This window comes from Phoxinus phoxinus (genome assembly GCF_949152265.1).
Source record: "Phoxinus phoxinus genome assembly, chromosome: 9".
Classification (NCBI taxonomy): domain Eukaryota; kingdom Metazoa; phylum Chordata; class Actinopteri; order Cypriniformes; family Leuciscidae; genus Phoxinus; species Phoxinus phoxinus.
In genome coordinates, this window is record NC_136884.1 from 35391142 (window position 1) to 35417425 (window position 26284).

Sequence of the window (26284 nt, forward strand, 5' to 3'; positions counted from 1 at the left end):
TTTAAGGTTCATTTAACTGCAGCCATAACTATATTATTTAGTTTTATAATTTTGTATGCATTGTTATTGTGATGTTGATTGGTAACTAACACAGTTCTGTTTCCTTGTGGAAAGCTGTTGCAGTTTTGTGATGTTTGTGGAGATGTTGCTGTTTGCAGATAAAGAGGTTAATAAAAGCGAAAGCTTCATTTGAGACATTTGGGGGAGCACACCAACGTAGAGGGTTACATATATATATTATATATTCATGTATACATGTTGTTTTCTGAAAATATACAAGCAGTTTATCAATGTGTCTCGTTTCAACATTGTCAGTTCTTACTGGTCTATTCCAGACATCCCACCTCTCCCTTAAATTCAGGGATTCTCACTCTTCCTTAATTCCTCCCTAGTCTATCTTGAACGACGGCTGAAACTCTGTATTAATAGCACTTCTCCTGTTTATTGCCTCTTTGGACGACTTACTTCACTTGAATTCCTCAGTCGCTTTGGATAAAAGCATCTGCTAAATGAAAAATGTAAACGTAAAAAAAAAGAGAATTGAAACAAGGAGCATTGTGATATTTAAGAGTCTTTTATTTTCTGAGTTGACAGATTAAAACAGCATTTGTTGTCTCTTTCTCAGCATAATATAAATCCAAACTCCCTTTCAATATTTCACTCTCATCAAACTGGGGAAATACATTCAAATACAACAGGATCTGTAGTAGATCTGTAGTAGATCCAAAACTGTATTGCATTGCATGTTTACTGATACTGATCACTACTGGTGAAAAGCCAAACAACCAGCAGCTTAAAACTTTTTCTAATAAAATTCATCCTTGTTGTATAACATTTGCCAAATTAACATGTACAGTATGTCTTTACACAGATATCATCAAATGATAAGGTTGAGTCTAATTGCATGAAGTTTCTTGAGTCTAATTGCGTGAAGTTTCTTGAGTCTTCTTGGAGTCGCAGTCATCGCGTCTGGTCCAGATCAGTCTTTCCCCGCCACCTGCCTCGCTCTTAGCAGAAGGGATCCGGCTCATATTCGGCTGCAGAAAGCGGACTTTGGATGATGCTGTCTATGGCCTCGGCAGCAAGGGACGCACACAGCGGGTCACACTGCTGAAGGAGAGCGGCACATAGCTGGGAACTTGATCGCCAGGGTAAGCAATAAGCTGGGAACCCTGACAACCGGCGTACTCGTACAGCACCCAGACTCCCCTTGTCACTTTGTGGGAAGAAGCTGTGTTACTGAGCTCGGTGTCCTTAAGATTGGTTTCTTTGTTTAGGCTCACGCTTTTTCCTTGATAGTTCACCTGCTCAAACAGCGTGATTTCAGGGTGGGTCAGGTCATTTGTGACCCACTTGAGGGAGGAAAACTGTCCTTTGTCATCAAGGGTGGCGTACTCTCCTTCCTCAAACACTCGTTGCTTTCCAGCAAAACTCTTGTCATGATACGCCACCCATGGTTGGCCAATGACTTTTATGGAGGCGATGGAGTCTTTGAAGCCCTCCGCTGCTAAGTCGCTGACATCATGCTGGAATTCAGCTGGTTGGCCCCCGAAGCCCTCTTGGCTATAAACAATGATCTTGCTCATTTTGAATGATGACTCGAGGAGAGAGAGGCTGGAGAAGTGTTTCTGAAGCAGATTCCTGTGCTTCTGCTGGGAACAGTGACTTACTTGGTGTGCAGAGCTGCCTTTTAAAGCACAAATACACCAAAGTGGGCGTTGACTGGGTCATGACAGGACATGTAGGCGTGGAAGCTGAGAAACATGCCAAATCTCAAACTTCTGCTCAGTATCTACAGTCACATGTAGACTAATACAAGGTCCAAAACTCTCTACGAGTCGTATGTTACAAGCTCCTGACTGGAGGAAACAAAAGTCTGTTGTATTGTGTTCACTTTGACGGCTGCTTAGCTCTCATGTACAAGTTGCTACTGATAATGGCCAAATCCCAAACACTGTAAGTTGAGCCACTTCACTAATTTCCTTAAATTATACGATGCATCTTAACTGGGATGCAGAAATATCACAGAATCAAACCCTTACGAGACAAAAATATGTTTCCTAAATATGGATTATAAATATATTCAATGGTTTAACAGTATATTTGAAATTATACAGAATAATATGTGTTAATATATTACAATATATTGAAAAATATTTAAGAAATTGCCGCTTTTCATATATTGAAAAATATGTGACAATATATTTACTAATATATCATAATCTATGTAATTTTATATTCAGCAATATACTTATACATAATATATATAGGCTCTACTCTTCAGCACAATGGTAACTTCAAAAACTCACACATACCTGAAAACATTTTTAAATTAAAAAATAATAGAGCACTAAAAACTAACACATAGGGTCTGTTTCATAAACAACACAATCGTTTGGCTTCGGAAGACTTAAAATATTTGATGTTTTTTAATAAATAATTGTGACTGTACTTTTTTATCTGCTTGTTATGTGTGTTATATTGAGAAATGGTTAGGTTTAGGGGTCGGGGTGCTCAAAAACATCTACACAACTGTCATAACCCAGAAAATCATGTCATGGGGACAAAATTATACCCCCCAATATATAATGTCATGTCAATAACATTCCCATGCCCATTGCGTCTGTGTATTGATACCAAAGGTTTCTAAATGAGAGCAATGGGCTACAGGCCGCGACACAATAAAGACACAATAAAGACAGTTTTTGGCATATGTGTAGTGTCACACGCATTTGTCTTGGACACGTGGTGATATCAGACACCTTGGGGATGAGAAGAAGTTGTCTTTTACCCTTTTTCCAGTTAACCAGGTGCAATCTCTCAATAATATACATTCCTTATCAATCCTCATCAAAAAACCTAATGCCACCCTTTTCCAGGTAACCGACAAAGAATAAAGGCATCAGTATTTCATCACCCAAGATCAATCATTTACTTTTTACTGGCTTTATTTGGCATTTAAAAGGTTCCACGTAAATCTATCAATTCAATTCAATGTGACTAATGTTCAAATCACCTGCTTTTGGTGTTAAAGGTACAAGACCCAGAGATGCCACAATTATTGCCCCTCGGGTTTCATATAATCCTTGATTCGGCTCAAGAACTCAATTCAAGCTTGTTTTCTTATGTCATTTTGTTTTTTCATACACTGTAAAATACATTCTAGTAAGTAGGTTCAACTAATTATTATTTAGTAACTAGTTCCAAAAATTTTTTTTTTTAAGTTACCTTTTTACTCAATTTCCCTCTTCAAAGTTTTTTTTATATTTTTTTTTACCCAAACTTGAATTAAACTTTAAAAAATAGGTTGGCTCAACTAGTTTTATAGTTCATTCAACTAAAATGTATTAATCAGGATTTAATATTTGGAAACCATAACTAGAAATTGCTGTTGAATTAAATATATTTATTTATAATTTTATAATGAGGTTAACACAATTATTAACTGGTCAATCACACAAAACAAATAAAAACACATTACTCTTTATTTTATTCTCTGCATTTATACCTTCTCCATACAAACTAAACATACAGGCTAAAGTGCTCAAATTGACATTATATTGGCAATAGAATAGCAAAATTCCTTTTAAACATTTATTGAACTAAAAAAAAAGACTAAACAAGTCCTTGTAACAGACCCTTTTTAAACTGAAAAGTGTAAACCCACATATGCTCCTGGTTTCACAGACGATGTTAAAGTCTAGTCCCAGACTAAAATACATGTTTGAGCTGTTTTAACTGACTGCACCGGCATCATAATATTTTATGTTTTAGAAAACAACAACTGCATTTTATTTGTCATCGTGACACAGCTTTGTGGCTACCGTTGTTTGGGAAACTCAATATAAAGAAAATTAAGCATCGCGGAGGGGTCTTGAATCAGCCTGAAGGGGTTGTATTCGCTATAACAACTGCCTCGCTCTACATTATCCCGCTTATTACATGGCTACCTACCAAATAAATCAATAACTTGACACAAAATATTGATTTAAAAAGGAGTTTATTGATTTAAAAACGATTGTATTGCTTCCGCTAAAGAACACTGTGTCCATGGCAACGCTCTGTTTTTCATGGCAACGGTGTGTTATCCTTAGCAGCGGTGTGTTATGTAAGGGTTAATGCCCGACGAGGTATCCATTGTCAGGTTTTAATGGACGACGGCGAGGTGTGAACCGGGACGGTTGCCTCCGCCGAAGTCCATTAAAACCTGACAATGGACACCTCGAAGGGCATTAACCCGCTTATACCATGGTCACTTGCCAAATAACAAAATTTTAAAACATTAGTTTATATTTTAATTAGTTTTACAATCGAAATCTAATTAATCTAATTAAAGGCTATGCTTTTGACACCATCAACCGTGAGCTGCTCTGGAAACACCTCTCCAAAAGTGGGGTACCACCCAAGTTTTTTCAGCATCCTACAGAAGCTGCATGACGGGATGCAAGCCAGAGTGCTCACGGGAAAACCCCAGTCAGAGTCTTTCGAGATAACGTTGGGGTGAAGCAAGGCTGTGTCTTGGCTCCGATGCTCTTTAACATCCTCCTCTCTGCCATTACCTGCCTCTTCCATCATGTCATGGGACATGAAGATGGTATCCATGGGGAATACTGACTTGATGGAAGCCTTTTCAACAGCCAGGCCCGCACAAAGACAAAGACCCGCCAAATCTGAGAGCTTCAGTATGCTGATGACTGTGCAGTCGTAGCCCACAGCCCGGACTCTACGCAGCACGCCCTTAACACAATATCCAGTCTGTACCAATCTTTTGGCCTACTAGGGATGGTAAGATCGGTGCATCGTAGGGCTGGGCGATCATTTTTTCTCGGTAAAACGATATCAAGAGTTCGGTAAATGTTTGATAATGTTTATGCACCAAAAGCAGAACGAAATTCATTTGAACCGCGCGCCACACGGGCCGTTTATCTGCTCGGCTCAAAGTCCAAATGGCACTCTTATATACTGTCTATGAAACGGCAGCGCAGCGCAGCTTGAGCTCACTATAGCCTTTTTTATTTGTAAAGACATTCAGCCTTGCAGCGTTACCGAGAACGAGGGATTCCAACACCTCCTCCACGTCTTGGAGCCGAGGACCACGTACCAAATAGAAAGCTATTCACTGAGAAACCAATCCCTGCTTTCATGACATAGTTAGACGAGAGATAGCTGAGCAATGCCCAACGATGCCCAACGATGCCCAACCGAAAATTACGGTTGTGCCACGGGCTCATATGTAACTGTCACCAGAGAGCTGCACTGGTCCGATTTTGTAAATCCTCACCCGCCCGTACCCGCAGTGCTTAAAACCGCATCCGACCCGTTTTCCGACAGCAGCACTAATTAAAATCCGCAACCCGACCCGACCCGCTTAAAATAGAACCGAGACCCGACCCGCACCCGAAATAAAATCAGTTTAGCAAATCACATTATAGACACACTTTTTTCAAATTTGTATTGCCTTTGGCGGCTTGCCTTAACACAAGGACAAAAAAAGCCGATAGCCTGTAGCCTACATGGCTAACGCGTTACCACAAAACAATTCAATTTCGTCTGGCACATCAGCTTCACAATTTTATATATATTTATATATTATTTCATCAATGTTGATTATATGAGAAGTGAAAAGCATAGTAGCCTAAGATCATACGTTGTGCAATAGCCTATGTCGGTAAACAGACATTATTGACCACTTCATTATAAGTTTCTTACTGTATAAAGCCTTTCTTTAAATTGAATTTCGTTTTGTATTAATTTTATCTTAATTTTAAATGTTTTATAACCAATTGTCTGAATTTAAGCCTAATAGCAGGCATCAGGACACGGAGCGGAGGCAACGGCGCATGAACTGGAAATTAACGAAACTCAGCGTATAAGCTACATGCGCTCAGACCTGAGAAACATATAGAAAGCTTGAAATTTGTAGCCTACTTTTAAACAAAACAATTCAAAATGAAAGAAAACAGCTCTGTCTCCTGTCCTGGCTATATTTGACATGGCCTATATAGCCTATTCAATAATCATTAGGCTACTTTTTCCGTTTCTTTGTGACGTTTTTCATGAACGAGTCATCACCTCTCAATAGTTAATATTGTTATTTGGTGTTCAGTTTATACAGGTTTTCAAATGTTATTTAATAAAAATATTATTTTTTTCCCCTGTGGCTGTGTTTGCATTAAAGGGATAGTTCACTTTGAAATTAATGTTTTAGCTTACCTCAAGGGCATCCAAGATGTAGGTGTCTTTGTTTCCACATGTGGCAACCAAGGGGTGGTTTTCGTTATTTTGGACAATTAACACCGACTACGCCACCCTGGGAATTTCACCCAGGGAAATAATGGTCCAATAAGAACACAAGTTCGTTCCCACAAAGATACGGCAGAGACGTGAATATAGAAAAATAATATAACAATGATACTTTATTTATAAATAGCATAAAAAGTGTTCCACACACAGTTCAATGGACAATAAATGGATATGACTTGAAAATAAAAGACAACAATAAAGGAAAATAAACAAACCAATAAGACAATTGGTTAAGACAATCAAGATAACAGGTCAGATGGCAGGGAGAGATAACAAAACCTACTCAATTCCACTTCACTACACACTTCAAACGTACACTAATGTACTCACTTCACCACACACACGTGCATTCAGGTGACAGAAAATGTAGAATCAAATCACTCAGTGAACAGGGGTAACCATTAACTTGGACTTAGAGTGGTCAGCGCTCCCTCATAGCCAATCCAAGTTAACATAAGTATCAAATTGTCTCAAATCAATAAACAAAAAAAATACAAAGTTGATCTCCAAAAAAACTGCAAAAGGACACAAAATAACAGATGCAATCACATTACACCTTCACCAACATCTAAGCTCATGATCCATTAACATCACACAAACACTAACTCTTTTTCTCACGCGAACACACGCGCGCACACACAGACACACACACACACTCACTTCCACCGATAAACATACACTCAATACACAACTAACACACACACACAGTCACTTCCAACGATAAACGAACACTCAACTAACTCGCATCAACTTATAAGTTCATTCACACAACAATCAAGGTACCATACGAACGCACGGTCTTCCAGTTGAAACAGTGCGGGAGTGACGGAACGGCCACACGGACAAATACTCGGGTCTCACAATCTCCCGACGTCAAGTTCACTGAACGTGGGAATTTGTCTGCAGGCGCAAATGAGGCGAGACGGGACGCCGCGGTATTGCGCAACACGGAGAGTATTCCGAAAAGGAAAAACCCAAAAGGAAGGGGAAGCCAGGTCACGGTCCCAGTCAGCTGTCCGTATCACGCGGACATATTACCAGCTCTTGGTCTTTTCGGCTGGTCATTGGCAAATCAGCCCTTCCAACATCAAACCACGGCCGATAAACACAGCCCGGGATGCATACCCGCTGCTGTACGGCTCAGCTCAAAGGTCCCAACGCGGGACCAGCTCAGAGAGTCAGCGTCCAAGTTTGCAGTAGTCAACACGCTCTAACAAACGCATGAAGATCCCTTATACACACACACGCACCTATAGCGCACCTGGATCTAATTAGGTGATTGCCATTCAGCACTAACTAGGCAGCTATGCCTGCTACAATCCACCCCTGCCTTTTGTATCGTCGCCCCGACGATAAGAGCCTAACCATACTCAAATTGTCTACAGACAACAATGAATAAACATCATCATTCCTAAAATCAGCTACAAAGAACAATGAATAAACATCATCATTCCTAAAATCAGCTACAAAGAACAATGAATAAACATCATCATTCTCAACTCAGCTACCGAGAACAATGGATCGGCATCATCGAACTCAAATTATTTACCGAGAACAATGGATGGGCATCATCGAACTCAAATTATTTACAGAGAACAATGGATGGGCATCGTCGAACTCAAATTATTTACAGAGGACAATGGATCGGCATCATCGTTCCTAAATTAAAACCCCTGTCTGTGGGTGCCCCTGTATCCCATGCTGTACGCCATCAGCAAACAAAACTGAGTGGCCCCAAACACGCATACGCCCAGGCGTTCCTCCCCACTCCCTGCAAATTGCCCCACTGCGGGCATCCAACCCATCTGGGTCTTCCCGCTCTATTGCTGGGCGATACCGAATTTCTTCCCGAGCTTCCCCTTCCAAATGATCAAATTAAAAGAATGCGCGATCGGCAATGGACATATGACGAACCCTCATACAGGCCTCTGCCTCGTCAACCCATTCGTTTATACCCGGTCCCGCTCTACCACTAAATTTGGGACACTTACGATCTCGTGGTATGAACACAAACCTCTCCGCAGCCGGAAAACTAGCATTTGCAGGCGGAGGGTCAACAGGCAGTGCTGAGGACGCATTAGACGGGCCAGGTCTGGGTTCAGCTGCATCGGTCCGATCTTGTCTCAACTTCTCATTTTCAGCCCGCAACTGTAACACTAGATCTCGCCGTTCACGTAATTCCTCATCCATCATTAAGAAATCAGTGAAACTTACCAACAAAAACAGATAGGACGTTCCGTGCACACCACCGCTCTGTTTCAACACAAAAATTGAAAGAAAAAAACAAAGAATCACAACATTCAGCCCACACAATATGGAACAAACAAACAACATGGACAATAAATGGATATGACTTGAAAATAAAAGACAACAATAAAGGAAAATAAACAAACCAATAAGACAATTGGTTAAGACAATCAAGATAACAGGTCAGATGGCAGGGAGAGATAACAAAACCTACTCAATTCCACTTCACTACACACTTCAAACGTACACTAATGTACTCACTTCACCACACACACGTGCATTCAGGTGACAGAAAATGTAGAATCAAATCACTCAGTGAACAGGGGTAACCATTAACTTGGACTTAGAGTGGTCAGCGCTCCCTCATAGCCAATCCAAGTTAACATAAGTATCAAATTGTCTCAAATCAATAAACAAAAAAAATACAAAGTTGATCTCCAAAAAAACTGCAAAAGGACACAAAATAACAGATGCAATCACATTACACCTTCACCAACATCTAAGCTCATGATCCATTAACATCACACAAACACTAACTCTTTTTCTCACGCGAACACACGCGCGCACACACAGACACACACACACACTCACTTCCACCGATAAACATACACTCAATACACAACTAACACACACACACAGTCACTTCCAACGATAAACGAACACTCAACTAACTCGCATCAACTTATAAGTTCATTCACACAACAATCAAGGTACCATACGAACGCACGGTCTTCCAGTTGAAACAGTGCGGGAGTGACGGAACGGCCACACGGACAAATACTCGGGTCTCACAATCTCCCGACGTCAAGTTCACTGAACGTGGGAATTTGTCTGCAGGCGCAAATGAGGCGAGACGGGACGCCGCGGTATTGCGCAACACGGAGAGTATTCCGAAAAGGAAAAACCCAAAAGGAAGGGGAAGCCAGGTCACGGTCCCAGTCAGCTGTCCGTATCACGCGGACATATTACCAGCTCTTGGTCTTTTCGGCTGGTCATTGGCAAATCAGCCCTTCCAACATCAAACCACGGCCGATAAACACAGCCCGGGATGCATACCCGCTGCTGTACGGCTCAGCTCAAAGGTCCCAACGCGGGACCAGCTCAGAGAGTCAGCGTCCAAATTTGCAGTAGTCAACACGCTCTAACAAACGCATGAAGATCCCTTATACACACACACGCACCTATAGCGCACCTGGATCTAATTAGGTGATTGCCATTCAGCACTAACTAGGCAGCTATGCCTGCTACACACAGTATTTTCAATTTTGATATTTTTAGGTCAAACCGTTCTTGTCTGAAAGTCTTATCATGCAGGTCTACGGTCACTGTCTCAAAGAGCATGCACAGAGAAGTCCAAATGAAACATGATTCAATGACTCGTAAATGAAAGTACACATTGATGGCCAAAGACACGAAACGCGCGGTTTGTGTGAGAAAACGAACAGTATTTATATAGTTTTTACCTCTTGTAACACAGCCATGTCCAAGTGATCTGAGGGCGCGCGAGCTTCCTTCTGTGTGACGTGTACGCAGACTGGTGCATAGATATGTATACACTAGATTTCGCATTAAAGATTCGTTCCAATGAACTGCCGTAGCCAAGGCGACATCTAGTGTATACCACTATGCACCAGTCTGCGCACACGTCACACAGAAGGAAGCGCCCGCGCCCTCAGATCACTTGGACCTTTCACAAGGCGCCGCATCTCACTGTGCGCGCTTGCCACTTCACTACTGTCAGAAGCAAGTAGCTAACTTCATACTTTTCAGTTTAGGATGCAGGAACATTGCAAGTCTGTGTAAACGATGAATTTCGAACTTGTCCTGGAGGATAGTTTTGTAGATGTGTTCCTAAAAATATGCATTTGTTTTTACATTTGCACGTGACTGTTTCGAACCCGTGTTTAGACCCGCGTTTCCCCCGTGTCCGACCCGACCCGCACCCGTATCCGACACAGTTGGATATTTTTCACACGTTTGAGCAAAATTTGAGGACCCGCGGGTACCCGAACCCGTGCAGGACTCTGACTGTCACAACAAAACCACATTCTTCAGACTAGAGTGTTCAATGAGGCTCACACAGGGAATAATCTAGCAGTTTTACTGCAGAACGTTTGCCGCGAGTGGAACATCAAAGTCACAGCGTTGGTTATGATATATTAATTTCGTGTAGAAAAATTATATCAGTATTGTAATTATATAATAACGAAAAATATTAACTTTTCTGTTCTGCTCCTAGATGATGTTCCTCCCAAGAAGAAAACAGCCTTGGACCAGATGTTTGACGATTTCCACACTGCGAGACCACAGACGACAAAGAACACAAAGGTGAGAGCTAAGGAGGAAATTTTAAAGTACAGAGAGAGGGATTCTTTAGGTCTGAGTGGTGACTTTCTGCAGTGGTTGAAAAAACAAGTGGATCTTCCACTGCTTTCAGCATTGGCAAAGAGCTACCTCTCCATCCCAGCTACAAGTGTACCCTCTGAAAGCGTGTTCAGCACAGCTGGAGACATAGTTACTGCACAGCGCAGTTTGCTTCATCCTGATCATGTAGATCAACTGATTTTCCTGAAGAAAACCCTTAAAGTAGGACATTTAAGTTAAACTGGTTTACAGCAGCCTGTGACTGCCAATAATAGTTAGCCTACCTGCTGAAATCACATTAGCTGCTGGCAAGTTACGGAACATTCCTTCATTGTTTATCCCTGAGCATCCTTAAATTGTTTCACTGTTAAATGTGTGAGCTGTTAAAAGTAACTGGAGACAGGACAGGAAAGGAATGTCTGTTTTTATTTAATCTTTTGGTTTTGTGAAAACCAAATATTTTGTTTGTGACCCTAACCCTAACCGCTAGCACATCATCAACCTAGAGGCCTTCCATATCCGCTGCCTACAGAAGATCCTCAGCTTGTCCTGGAAAGATCGAATCCCCCATACAGTCATCCTCAGCAACACTGACTCAATCTGTATGGGAGCTGTGGCCAAAAAACATCTGCGTTGGATAGGCCACACCATACGCATGCCTGAACACCGCCTGCCCCGCCAAGTCCTCTATAGTCAACTAACGGGCGCAAAGCGCTCCGCTGGAGGGCAAAAGCGGCGTTTTAAGGACTATACCAGGGACCTCTTAAAGCGAACATCCCCCTCACGCAGCTCGAATCATTGGCACTCGACAGATCAGCCTGGCAGGTCACCTGCGCCACTGCTGTCTCTCAAATACACCAAACCAACCAAGACCGACGATCCAAGAGGCGAATCAAGAGACACCAATGGGCAACTGGTACCCCCCTGGTATCTGGTTTCCCCTCTGCGGTCGAGTGTGCGGCTCAAGGATCAGACTTGACGCCCACGAGAAGTGGCACCAGGTTGCTGAGCCAGAGACGGTCAGTATATGGTGAAAGGAGTCACGTCCTGCGCATCACATCGAGAATCTCGTATCAGTCACACTTGACTTCAACCAATGACATGTCAGAAGCTATATCAGCTTCTGAATATCTCACTGGGCACATGTTGGGTCAACTAAAAAATAACAATTCAAGTGACACTTTGAAGAGGGAAATTGAGTGAACGTAAAAAATACGTGGAACTAGTTACTAAATAATAATTAGTTGAACCTACTTTAATTTTTTGTACAATGTATGGAAAAACAGAATGACACGAAAAACATCAATGACTTCCATTGAGAGCTTGAATTAAGTTCTTTTTTGAAATATTTTATTTATTTACATTTTTCAAATTAAACAAACAAACAAACAAACACACAGGGCTCAGATGCAGATATTGCCAGTTGTTACAGTCACATTTAACACAGCGGTAGGAGGAAAGGTTGTTGATACAGGAACACAATTAGTTTACTGTATTTTAGCTTTTTCAAAATGAGTTAGGAACGGGTTCCAAGAACGGGAAAATGTTTCCAGTTGACCAGTGCGGAGTTTTTCCATTTGTATTATGGATAGCATATCGGTGATCCATACCTGAAAGGAGGGGGGAGAGGGAGACTTCCATTCCTTCAATATCAGTCTCTTGGCAACTATCAATCCCAGTTCCAATGGTTGTCGCATTATAGTTGGAATTGTCCTTGTTATTTGTGAGAAGCCAAAAATAGCAAGTCCAGGCTCGGGCTGAAGAGGCCTCTGATATGCTTTAGAGTACCAGTCAAATATTTTAGACCAAAAGTTTGCCAATGAAGGGCAGAACCAAAAAGCATGGGATAGTGTACCCTCTGACATATTACACCTGTCACACACTGGGGAAACTGATGGATATATTTTATGTAATCTAACTTTGGAATAATGTAAGCGATGGACAATCTTAAATTGAATTAATTGGTGCCTGCTGTTTATAGAGCAGGAATGAATATTAGACAAGCAGGCGCTCCACATGGATTCAGATAGTTCCACACCTAACTCTTCTTTCCAAGTATCCCTAGTTTTCACAGTGTGCGCAGCAATACAATCATCAAACAGACGTCTAATTCTCGAAATGAGACGCTTGGAGAAAGGAGGGCTCTTACAAATATCATAAATTTCATGCTCCAGGGGTAGATTTTGAAAATCTTCAATACTTGATTGGGTATAATGCCTAACCTGCAAATACCGAAAGAGATGGGAATTAGAGAGATTATATTGCCCTTTCAGTTGATTAAATGATGCAAATTTACCATCAATGTACAGATTATTAATTGAGATCAAGCCCTTCTTTCTCCAGTCAAGATACGATATGTCATGCCAGGGAGGCAGAAAACTATGGTTAAAGCATATAGGTGTTTGTACTGATGTACTTGGTAACTTTAGAAAACACCTAACCTGGTTCAAAATTCTTACTGACTGTTTTACCACAAAGCATACATTCTTATAGGACTCTGGCTTTTTAAACTTGGAAAATAACATAGCTGGCAATGAAGAATTATTTACACAGTTGGCCTCCATCTTAAGCCACAAAGGGGTTGTAAGCGTCTGATTCTCCAAGGATCCCTGTTGCCAGAACATTAATGCCCTAACATTGGCAGCCCAGTAATAGTGTTTAAATACAGGCAGGTCCAACCCTCCCTCCAATCTAGACTTCTGCAAATGTGCCTTTGAAATTCTGGCATTTTTACCATTCCAAATATAGGACAGGATAATTGAGTCCAAGTCCTTAAAAAAGGCTGCGGTGAGATAGATGGGGAGATTTTGACATAAGTATAAAAATTTTGGAAGGGAGATCATTTTAATTGAGTTTATGCGTCCGATCATTGATATGGGAAGAATTTTCCAACATTCAATATTCTGTTTTAATTTTGAAATAAATTCTGCGAAATTTAATTTAAATATTAGTTTTGGATCCTTAGGTATAGTCAAACCAAGGTAGGTGAAATGATCATTAACTATTTTGAACGGGATACTTTGTAAAAAACCTGGCGAATAAACACTGGAAAGAGGCACAAGCTCACTCTTTGACCAGTTGATTGTGTACCCTGATATTTTACCAAAAGACTCAATCAACTCGCAAAAAGAAAGGGGCTGACCGATCACCATTTGTCAGAACAGAACAGCACGGTTTTGCATATATCAGTTTCACCCAAGAGATGAAAGTATCCCCGAATCCGAACCTGCGCAGTGACTCAAACATATAAGGCCACTCGACCTGATCAAAAGCTTTGTGTGCGTCAAGTGACAAAATAGAAGCTCCATTAGTGCCACTAAAATCAGAGTAAATAGTATTGAGCAGCCGCCTGACATTAGAAAAGGAGAGTCTGCCGGGAATAAACCCTGTCTGGTCAGGATGGATGATAGAAGCCAGATATTTGTTCAATCTAGTAGCCAAGATTTTAGTTATTACTTTACGATCAAAGTTTTGAAGCGCAATTGGCCTAAAACTTGCAGGGTCAGTTTCGTCTCTGTCTTTTTTTAAAATGAGAGAAATGTTTGCTTCATAAAGGGTATTCTGCAGTTTTCCATTATTTTTAGAATTATGCATCATCCTGAGCATAATTGGTGCAAGAATATCACAAAATCTCTTATAGAATTCTGCGCAGTAACCATCAGGCCCAGCAGCCTTGCCTGATGGAAATGACTTTATGGCATTTATGACTTCCTGCAGTGTAAAGTCTGAATCAAGACATTTTGCAGCAGCATCACTCAATTTGGGCAATGATATAGAGTCAAAGAAATCATTCAGATTAGATTGTGAGACATTGTGTTTAGAGGAGTAAAGCTCAGAATAGAATTCACTAAACCGATGGTTTAAGGATTGGTTAGAAGAATGCCTGTTTTAGAATTAATACCACGGATTGCTCTTGAAGCCTGAGCACTTTTAAGTTGTTGTGTTAACAGTTTACCAGGTTTATCCCCGAGCTCAAAGTGTTTCTGCTTCAATTTCAAAAGTAAGTTCTTAACTTGGCCACTCATAATATCATTGTATTCATATTTAAGCTTCAATATCTCTTTATAGTGATCCAGTGATTTAGAATTTTGGTAAGTTCTTTCCAAAATAGGAAGAGCGTTGTTAATTTCAAGCAGTCTCCTCTCTTTCTCCTTTTTAATGGCTGAGGTGTAGGAGATTATATCACCATGCAAAACGACTTTTAATGTTTCCCAAAGGGTCAAGTCAGACACTTCACCATTATCATTCAATTCTATAAAATCTTTCAATTTAGAGGTTGTATTCTTAACGAAGTTGTCATCACTTAGAAGGTGTGGGTTAAAGTGCCAAGAATAAATCTGTTTTGGGAGGGAAATATTTAATGATATTGCTAAGGGGCTGTGGTCAGAAATCAAAATATTATGGTATTTGGAATCGGTGATTTGAGAAATAAGGTTAGAGCTAGTCAAAAAATAGTCAATCCTACTGTATGATTTGTGAACATTTGAATAGAATGAATATTCTTTGCTTGTAGGATGCTGAATCCTCCAAATATCTACTAGATTCCTAGTTTTCAAGAGGTTGTTTAAAAGATTTACAGATGCAATTTCAGGTGCTGGTCGTGTAGATAATCTGTCTAAGAAAGGATCCAGATAGCAATTAAAATCCCCAGCTATTATTATGTTTGAGTCACTATCGTCTGGAAGCAGATCAAAAACCTTTCTAAAAAAATTTGGCTCGTCTGTGTTTGGACCATATATATTAAGCAGGGTTAATGAGAACGAGTTTATCTTACCAGAGACCAACAAATATCTACCAAGAGGGTCATTGTTAACAGAGGTTACCTGGAATGGGATATTTTTTCGAAACAATATTGCCACACCACGGGCATGCGAGGTGAATGGCGATTGATATATCTGAGATACCCAATTACATTTCAACCTATGTTGCATAGCTGCTTTGATATGGGTCTCCTGTAAAAAAATTATATCCGCAGAAAGAGATTTCAGGTGTTTAAAAACTTTCCCCCTTTTGACTGGACTGCCAAGCCCTTTTACGTTCCATGAAATCAGTTGTAAATCTCTGCCTCCTACATGCATTTTACCTTGTATCTGAGTCATTTTGAAAAAATGCGAAAAAATACAAATGCTGTTGTAACACCGAATGCAAGTGAGTAAAACATGTGCATCTGAGCCGAACAAGAACAACAATACAATCCCACAACCACCCCCCCTCCCTCACCTCCGCGTCCCCCAAACCTGATGCGTATCTTCCCCTCTTGTTCAAAACAGGAGCTGCTGGACAAATAGTAGGCCGACCCTGTTAGCGCCCTCCACCACAACGTAAATATAAGCTTGAAAATTGAAAACTAGTAACACATTTGAAAAACAAAGTAAAATACGCCTTAAAAGGAAATTGTCCTGCGCCCATATATTAATAATTGTCATATGCCTGCCAGTTACTTATTGACGCACATTTCGAAGAATGGTCCACAGTGTGGCGCATTTATCACAGAAAAGCGAACACGCTCACCTTGAATAGAAAAATAAAGAATAAAAATAAAAAATGGCCATCACATCTTTTAACCGTCTGCCGAAGCGCTACGACCCTTCAGTGAACGAGCCGCTTCGGCTGCCGCTGGATCATTGAAAACCTCCGGAATACTCTTCTCATCCCAGTAAACATGAAGCCTGGCCGGGTAGCGCAGATGATGTTTAACTCCTCCGTCTCTCAGGGCTTTCATCACGTCTCGGAAGGCACGGCGCTGGTCCATCACTTCACTAGTATAATCAGGGAAGATCAGAACTTTGTTCCCCTTGTACTCCATTGATTGCGTCCTGCTGAGGCGTAGAATCTGCTCTTTCACCTGAAAATGATGAATGCGAGCCATGATGGTGCGCGGCTTTCCGCCCGTCGCTGATTTGGGCTGCAAAGAGCGATGCGCACGATCAACTTTCACTGGATGTGGAAAGTGCTGTTTACCTAGCAGTTCAGGAATAAGTTTAGAAACAAAATCAGTTGGTTTCCCTTCTTCTGAATCTTCTTTTATACCAACGATCTTGATATTGTGTCTGCGGGACCGTGCTTCTAAATCTAGTAGTTTGGCTTGAAGCTGACTGGCGTACTTTGTTAAGTCTTCACATTTGGTTTCAAGCACTTCCACACGCTCTTCAAGTGCACTGGCCGTTTGCTCTTGACTGACCATGCGGTTTTGCAGGTCAGTTTGCACAGAGAGCACAGCCTGAAACTTGGTGTCAAAGGCATCAAAGCGTTCATCGAGCCTCCCCAGAATCGTCTCCGACATTTCTTTGCACATTTCCCTGCACACCTTGTACATGTGGGTTTTGTCGATGGGCATAATATCTGAAGTGGTGGCCGGAGGTTTAGCAGAGGGCTCGTTAAAGCGGCTTTCGTTAGCACTAGCCCCGCTAGCATTAGCACTGCTGATGTATCCATCGATGGTCTTGGACTTCCCAGGAGGGTTTCTTTGCCGCGACATTTTCAGATTAACGAAGTTCGGCGGGTGAGGTAGGCGAGGGAGCAAAAAAATATAAGCTCTAGAACGGTTTTATCGTGGTGTTCGGTGATTTTGCATAAGTTGCGGTGGAGAGCACAAGCTAAACACGTCTACATCCTACGCATGCGCACTAGCGCCCCCTGAATTAAGTTCTTGAGCCCCTCAATTACTGACAACACTCATCATGGATCCTATGAAACTCAAGGGGCAATAATTGTGGAATCTCTGGCTAACAGCAAAAGCAGGTGATTTGAACATTAGTCACATTGAATTGAATTGATAGATTTACTTGGAACCTTTTCAATGCCAAATAAAGCCATAAAAAAAGACAATGATTGATCTTGGGTGACGAAATACTGATGCCTTTATTCTTTGTCGGTTACCTGGAAAAGGGTGCCATTAGGTTTTTTGATGAGGATTGATAAGAAATGTATTTCTTGAGAGATTGCACCTGGTTAACTGGAAAAAGGGTAAAAGACAACGGCTTCTCATCCCCAAGGTGTCTGATATCACCACGTGTCCAAGACAAATGCGTGTGACACTACACACCGCCTGCCCCGCCAATGGGCAACTGGTACCCCCCCTGGTATCTGGTTTTCCCTGCTCCATCTGCGGTCGAGTGTGGCTCAAGGATCAGACTTGACGCCCACGAGAAGTGGCACCAGGTTGCTGTCGACAGACAGACAGACAGCGTCCAGGGCCCAAAGCTGTGGAACGCACTTCAAGCACACCTACGAGGCATCACCGTGTTGAGTGTTTTTAAATCACAGCTGAAAACACATCTATTCAGACAAGCTTTTAATACGTAGCCTCCGACTCGACTGCTATTTTACGTACATTTTTGTTTTTATATATTGTTGACTTTTGATGTTTTACTGGAAAGCGCCTTGTGCACCTTTTGACTGTTGTAAGGCTGATTGATTGATACCAAAAACTTTATTTATTGTGTCTTTATTGTGTCGCGGCCTGTAGCCCATTGCTCTCATTTAGAAACCTTTGGCATCAATACACAGACGCAATGGGCATGGGAATTGTATTGACATGAAATTATATATTGGGGGTATCATTTTGTCGCCATGACATGATTTTCTGGGTTATGACAGTTGTGTAGATGTTTTTAAGCACCCCGACCCCTAAACCTAACCATTTCTCAATATAACACACATCAAATCAAATCAAATTTTATTTATAAAGCACATTTAAAATCAACCTTGGTTGGCCAAAGTGCTGTACAGTAAAGTAAGAAAAAAAAAAAAACTAAAGACAAGACAAAAAACATACTAGTTAAGGTACATTGAACGCACTAGAGAAATGTGTTTTCAGCAAAGATTTGAATTCAGCTAATGTGGAAGCTGATTTAATATGTAGTGGAAGGGTGTTCCACAACTTAGGGCCGACTACTGCAAAAGCTCGATCACCTCTGCGTTTTAGGCGAGATCGTGGAACAGTCAAGAGATGTTGATCTCTTGATCTGAGTGATCTGGATGGATTATGAGTGATAATTTAGTTAGAAAGCTATTTGGGGGCATGGTTGCTAAGAGATTTATAAACAAATAATACAATTTTGAAATCAATTCTGTATCGGACTGGTAACCAATGCAGAGAACGTAGGATTGGGGTGATGTGATCTCGTTTCCGGCTGCCAGTGAGCAAACGGGCAACCGCGTTTTGGACCATCTGAAGACGAGAGATGGAGGAGAGAGGTAACCCGACATATAATGCAATTCAATTCAATTCAAATTTATTTGTATAGCGCTTTTCACAATACATATTATTTCAAAGCAGCTTTACAGAAAATGCATTTCATAAATGTACATACAAAAATACAGTTAGTTAATCATAAATTTAGGGCATAACATATCGCCGGCGTTGGGTCGTCTCTTCAATTGCAATTGCAATAGTCAAGTCGTGTTGAAATAAAAGCGTGAATAATTGTTTCAAAGCTATTCCTGTTTAAAAATGGCTTGACTTTGGCTAACAGACGCAAATGATAAAAACTGGCTCTAACTGTGGCATTAATTTAATTAATTAAACACATAACAAGCAGATAAAAGTATAGACACAATCATTTATAAACAAACATCAAATATTTTGAATCTTCCGAGGCCAAACGATTGTGTTGTTTATGTAACAGACCCTAAATTGATCACTATCTCAATCCACCGTAACGCTCCAATCTTGCACACATTCAAGTATCTCCACCTGAAGAAGCGTTACATCAGTTTAATCATGAAATGCCATTGGCTCTCGTGGCCGATTGCCACATACTGTCACAGAACGCCCGACAACGCCTCCTTCTGGCGTCATTCGATCCCTCTCTCCTGAGTATTAAGACTTCATCTCCCATCTCCCCTTTCAGCACTCATCACCGTCCAGCCCTGCCGGATTCCCTTGTCATCTTCAACGTTATCACCTGTTCATCCTTATCCTCCCTTTATATGGACTGCTCTTTCTTTTGTTCTCTGTAAAGTATTGATTTGCCGATGTCACGCGTTTCCCTGTTATCTCTGAACCCTCGATCTCGACCCTGGACTCTCTGATGTTTTCATGAACCTTCGCCGCCTGCCCTGACCTTTGCCTGTGTTTCACTTTGATTATTGGACTGTCCTTCTATTAGTGCCAGCCTGAGTATTCCTCTGATGTCTGCCTGAGTTTCCGTTTATCATCAGCCTGAGTTTATGTCAGCATTCCTCGTTTTCGTATCCTGTATTAATAAACTTCTGCAAATGGATCTAACTGCCTCCGCTTCTACATCACACATACATGCTAATATTTAGCATACAAAAAAATAATATAGTTAATGAATGCCAGTATGGATTTAGAGCAAAAAGGGCAACATCACTTGCATTGTTAGACTTTATAGACGAAATATCAAGTTCAGTAGATAATAAAATGTATACTATTGGAATATTTATTGATCTACAGAAGGCGTTTGATACCATCGATCATGAAATTTTGCTAGGAAAATTAAAACGATATGGGATCCGAGGAAAGGTATTAGACTGGATAAAAAGTTATTTGACTCAGCGAAAGCAGTTTGTGAAACTGGGAGATTATTTTTCTGAATGCATGGAAATTTCTTGGGGGCAGGGGTGTTAGGCCCTAAATTGTTTCTTATTTACATTAATGATTTATGCCAAGTGTCAGAAGTACTGAAATTAGTGTTGTTTGCTGATGACACTAATCTCTTTTGTTCAGGGCAGTGATCTTCAGTTGCTAGTGCAGGAGACAAATAAGGAATTAGAGAAGATTATGTTATGGTTTGATACAAACAATCACTAAATTTAAAGGAACACTTCACCCGTGGGAACATTAATCTTTATTGAAAGTGGGTCATACATGTAGTCGAACGATACCAAAAATTTCGAATTTGGAGCCTTCTGGGCCGAGTAAAGACAGAAAGTAATTTTCGGGCGAATTTGTATGGAAAACCACAACTCCCACAATGCACCATTTTGCACAGCTCCGCAAGCCACTCCCACTAATCCAGAACAACGCCTATTGAGGTATCCGCCTATCAGATTCAGAGAAAGCATTCCGTCTACAGGGATAGCTACCGCCAGAGTTTGAAATTCATTTCACAGAGAAAATATCAAGTTTGTTGCCGAAATACTCCTCGTTACTATTTATTGAAAAATGGTTAATTACTGCATGGTACCGGGATGTTCAGTCCGAACAAGGAAAGGACAAAAAGTAAGTTTTCATTTCCTACCGAGAGAAGCTGAGCGATGCAAACAGTGGCTAAGAGCGATTAACCACCCAATGTATTCGCAAGACACAGCCATGGAAAACCTCAAAAACCAGAAGATTTGCAGTCTACATTTCAAAAATGAAGACTTCAAAAAAAATGTCATGGGAATGAAGAAAGTCGTTCTTTTGGATACCGCAATTCCGTCGGTGTTTACGCTTCAAGATGACGATGAACAGCCCGGAACATCTGGCATTAGCAGCGCTAAACGCATTCGCTTGGAGGTAAGAGTTGCTTGACTATTTCTGATCACACAAATACAGTCGTCTGCAGTAAAGTAGGGCATCACAAATGAGTTAGTTGTATATACGTTGGCTGTTTACAATGTAAATCTGCCGTCTTCCACATGTTTTTCTTGCTAGTGGTAATGTGTCGTCATCACTAAAAATCCAATCGTCAACAGTGAAGAGGCAAAATTAGCAATGTAACGTTAGAAAGACGCTTCAGAAATGTTCTATATAATTTTGCTTGTATCGATGTAAACCAAGCTTGTTTGACGTTATAATGTTTTTAACGTTATGGAACGTATGGCATTTCAGACTCGAACAGTGTCTGCTGCTGCCTCGGTGTCGACGTCGTCGGAAGATGATGAACAATGTCTTCTAACCTCAACACCAGTCAACAAACCTACCCCTATACAAACAGCAGTTGTTGTAAGTTTGGATAGCATACTTTAACGGAATTCTGAAACTAATGTATAATTGAAATGAGTGTAATTTAACATTGAAAATAAAACTTTTTTTTTTGTTTTTACAGTCACCATGCCCAAGTACACCTGGAGGCCTCAATACAACTGCCAGCAGCATTGGAGTTTGGCCGATCGACGAAAGCTATCAGCTTGAGGCAACCATCCCCCCCACATCATCGTCATCATCATCAGAAGAAGAAGGTGTAAAGGACTGGCGTGAAAAGAAGATAATTGTCAATGAATCCAGCCTCATGTCACTTTTCAGATTCTGCCAGATGTGCGGGAAAACAATATCTTCAAAGGTCATCTTTGATTCTGGGGCACAGAGGAAGGTGAAATGGATTTGTCTTGGTGGCCATTCGGGGACTTGGACATCTTCACCTGACCTTAGAGGAATGCCGGAGGTAAATCTACTTTCTGCGGCAGCTATTCTGTTTATAGGTGGAACATTCACAGAACTGTCAGACTGGTGCAAGACCATGGGTGTCCAAATGATTGGACAGACTACATTTTACGCCATACAGAACACGTATTTGCACCCTGCTATTGAGAACTTGTATCAAGACAGAAGAAACGAAATCTTGGCAAGAGTTTATTTGGAACAGGAGGATGGGAAGAGGCCACACTTGTCGGGTGATGGCCGATGTGACTCGCCAGGTTTCAATGCCAAATACTGTCACTACACGTTCATGTTGGACGATACAAAGGAGATACTACACACAGAACTGGTGCAGGTAAGATACATATACAGAATAACAAAAATGGAAAATTAATGCTAATATGTTGTAAACTTTGATAACATCAAACTTCTCAAACTATAATCTTTAGTCTACAGAGGCCACTAGCTCTGGAGCCATGGAGCCACTGGGTTTTAGAAGGGGAATGACAGAGCTTCTGGACTTGGGTCTTGACGTGGAGGTGATGACTACGGACCGCTCCTCATCCATAAGGAAGACAATGAAGGATCAATATCCTAATATTCAACACCAATTTGACATCTGGCACACAGCCAAAGGTATGTATTTTTTTCCCAACCTTGTAAACACCAAATTCTCCACACTTCTCAGGACCTACCACCATTGACACCACATACAGTAGTGTCACTACTCACCCCCTCCCAGATCTGTGCAACCTTGCTGAACTCAGCCATTGTAGAGGTGTGATTTGTTTTTTATTCTACCAAAACAACAAACAATCCACACGTCTACACTGGCTAAAGGCAGCAAACGTTTGCCGCTAGGTGAGGTGTGAGGTTAACTCAATTATCATATACATAGTTTAACAAAAGTTAAAAAATAAATAAACAAACTAAAAGGTGGATATAAATGCCTCTTGAGAGGGTGAATGTGGACAATACAGAAATAAATGGAAAATGTCTGTGTTTGACCAAAATTGTGCTGCATTTACAACCACAGGTTTCCGGAATAAAATACTGAAGAAAGGGAAAAAAAAGGACAATGCAATACTTCTCGCATGGTCCAGGTTAGTGTTGGTTTGTTATCTTGCAGAAGTTCAAATGGTTTAAAAGGTTTGAAATTACAAAATGCAATATCTTTCACAGGTCTGTCGTAAACCACATGTGGTATGCATGTGCCACAAGTAAGGGGAACATCGGGGTAAGGGGTCATAAACTACAATAAAGTATAATGTGTTTCTATTTTGCATTAGTATTAAATAACAAAAAATGTATTCACACAGGCACTGAAAAAGCGGTGGAAATGCATTACACACCATGTTTGCAACGAACACGAGTGGAAAGATAATGACGGAAAACAGCATCGATGTGACCATCCTCCTCTTACCGCCCAGGACCAGAGGATTCGTATGTGGATTGAGAAGGACTCAGTGGCATTTCAGGCCCTGTCGTCGCTGGTCTTAGACAAAAGGCTCTTGAATGACCTCGACCATATGGCACTCTTCAAACATACTGGTGAGAATAGAACTATTTTTACTATTTTTTTTGTTTCTCTCTATCCAAATCAACATGTTGTAATTAGTCCTATCCATCCTCTTTTCTTATTTGTAATTGCACACAGGGCCACTGGAGAACTTCCATAGTGCTATGCTGAAATACCTCCCCAAGCGGCAGGCCTTCTCATACCACGGAATGAGGGAGAGGTCCCACCTCGCCATCCTCGACCATAACGAAAATATAGTGAAAAGTAAACAAGCCACCACTGTGACAGGTTTGTTACCATGTACGCTCTTCAAATAGTATAATAACCTAAATTAGAATGTTAACAGCTAACTAAATTGCCATACTTTGCTGAAAGGTGTAATAAATTAATTGGGGAGAGAAGTGTACTACAATCAAATCTTCATTCATATTTTCTGTGTTATTATATTCCTTGTCATTTACAGGAGAAGCACGTTTCAACCAAGTGTACTGCAAGAAGTCCAAGCAATGGATATTAAGAAAAGTCTTCTCGCCACACACAAGAAACTTTGTTGGAGATCTCATCGAGCGGGTCCTGGAAAGTAGACTCAATCCGAGCATCAAGTTCAAAACCCCCAGCTCCTTACTCATCCAGCCACAACCTGATTTGCCACCCAACATTGCCCCTGTACCGAAACCACCAAAAGAGACTGCCAAAGCATTGTTTAAAAGCCGCTTCTGAGACCTCTTCACATAGCACCAAACTCAATCTCCATCTCTCTCACTACTCTTCTGGGACAACACCAGCTGTGCCTTATTATATTCTGTAAATATTTGATGTATATATAAATTATCAGCTTGTTTATTTTTTGCCATTGTTATTTGCTATTGTTTTGTCATTTTTATTGTTATTGTTTTATCATTGTTATTTTGCTATTGTTATTAGCTTGTTTGTTTCATGCCATTGTTATTTTAATTTGAATACCCATGAAACAATTCTTGCATTTGAGAATAAAATTGTTTTTTTCAATTCTGCACTCCTTTCTATCTACACCAAAGTTCAACATTATAGAGAGGGAAATTATTTTAGAAATAACTTATAATGTAACTCAGATTTGCAAAATAATAATATTTTTTTTTAGGCATGACCATTATTCTGCTATATTTTGTCATGTAAGGTAACAGTAGGTTAGTAGTAACACTGTTGAAATGTTGGCAGTCCAGTAACTATTTATCTAACATGCACTTGGAGTAACACTAATAAAGAAAACAACAACTTGAATGAGAACCATTTATTTAAATTATAACAACAACAAAAATAATTATGTAAACAATAAAAATTACAGTTCCTCCTGAGCGTCCTCAACTTCTTGGTGACCGCAGTACTGGCCATCTGGAGCTGGATATTTCTGTCGGATTGCCTGCACGACACAAGCGGGTAGAACGACACGACAGCCTCTGCCCAATCTCTCGCCTTGCAGGACCCACTCCAGAAAGTGTCGGTAGGCTGTTAGGCGATATTGTCTACAAGACATTGAGCACACAGTTAGTGATGCATGGTATTTGTGCTTAGCGTGCCACGTTTGTATAAGTGTATAATAGAATATAAACACTCACTTTACTGTCAGACGTCCGTTTGTCCCTGCAGGCTTCGGCTGTCGTTTCCAGTTCACTTTTGGAATTCTGAAGTATGTCTCCAGGACGCCGCTGTCCATATGCGGTCCGAAACTAGGATGGTCCACAACGCATACATTCTCGCCCGCTTCGGAGATTTCGTCCAATAGAAATTGGCATCTTTGAAATTCATTGCAACATACGGACTCTATCTCTGTGTCCGAAGGTGCACAGTGAAAGCACAGGCACCACCAGTCCGCCCCAGCTCGATCTAACGTTAGTCCGGGCTCCTCGTCCACGACAGGCAGGTCTTCTGCCTCGGCTGCAGAAGCCGCCTCCTGTTCCTCCATCAGCCTCAGCTGCTCTTCACTATATTGCGGCTCGTAAAGATAACCGCGAACATCGGATTCGAGCAGCAGACTTTCAAAATCCTCTTCATCCATGTCCTGCTTTGTTTCTTCCGTCATAACCTCCTAGTTCCACAGCGCTTGTTAGCTTAGCTTCTAAACAAGATGGCGGATATTGCTTTCTGTATCTGCAAGTGAAGTCCCACCCACTGATCTGTAATAGGTCTGTAACGTGAGTGGGTCCCACCCCCTGGATAAATGATGAGCTAGTGTTTGTAGTCTTACCCATATTCAAAGAAATTTGACTTCCTGCTTTTTAACGCGCAAAATGACGATTTTTGCGTCATAAAAAGCAGGAAGTGGAACACTTAAATCCTTATTTCTCCCATCTCAGGGGAAAATAAGGGAATAAACCATGACCATTCGAAAATGTGACTGGGTTTCTAAAGATACAAAGTCTAATGCAAATGGGTGAAGTGTTCCTTTAAGGAAAACAAAATTAATGATGTTTGGTAATGGTCGAAATAATTTGCTAATTGAAATTATGCTGGATGGAGTGAACATTGAAAAGGTTAATGAAATATCATTTTTAGGAGTCATA

The 26284-nt window shown here is 40.9% G+C and overlaps 3 protein-coding genes across 3 annotated transcripts; 1 reads left to right on the plus strand and 2 right to left on the minus strand.

Moving 5' to 3' along the window:
- Positions 1-1067: 1067 nt before the first annotated feature.
- Positions 1068-1586, minus strand: LOC307004555 (epidermal differentiation-specific protein-like; the record flags this gene model as incomplete). Its single annotated transcript, XM_079623872.1, has 1 exon — positions 1068-1586. One exon carries the CDS (start codon positions 1584-1586, stop codon positions 1068-1070), a length of 519 nt encoding a protein of 172 aa, XP_079479998.1.
- Positions 1587-21193: 19607 nt separating this feature from the next.
- LOC307004556 (uncharacterized protein) lies at positions 21194-24588 on the plus strand (the record flags this gene model as incomplete). Its single annotated transcript, XM_079623873.1, has 8 exons — positions 21194-21382; positions 21915-22580; positions 22675-22861; positions 23262-23328; positions 23408-23462; positions 23545-23776; positions 23883-24032; positions 24208-24588. 8 exons carry the CDS (start codon positions 21194-21196, stop codon positions 24462-24464), a joined length of 1803 nt encoding a protein of 600 aa, XP_079479999.1. The 3' UTR covers positions 24465-24588.
- Positions 24589-24967: 379 nt separating this feature from the next.
- LOC307003686 (uncharacterized protein) lies at positions 24968-25895 on the minus strand. The gene is made up of 2 exons (XM_079622404.1): positions 25340-25895; positions 24968-25246 (listed from the first exon to the last, which is right to left on the minus strand). The coding sequence occupies exons 1-2, from the start codon at positions 25801-25803 to the stop codon at positions 25063-25065; spliced, it is 648 nt and encodes a 215-aa protein (XP_079478530.1). The 5' UTR covers positions 25804-25895; the 3' UTR covers positions 24968-25062.
- Positions 25896-26284: the final 389 nt, after the last annotated feature.

Coding starts and splice junctions, on each gene's coding strand:
- LOC307003686 (XM_079622404.1), bottom strand. CDS start 25,803: ATGACGGAAGAAACAAAGCAGGACATGGATGAAGAGGATTTTGAAAGT. Junction 25,247..25,339: donor AACGGACGTCTGACAGTAAA/GTGAGTGTTTAT, acceptor AATGTCTTGTAG/ACAATATCGCCTAACAGCCT.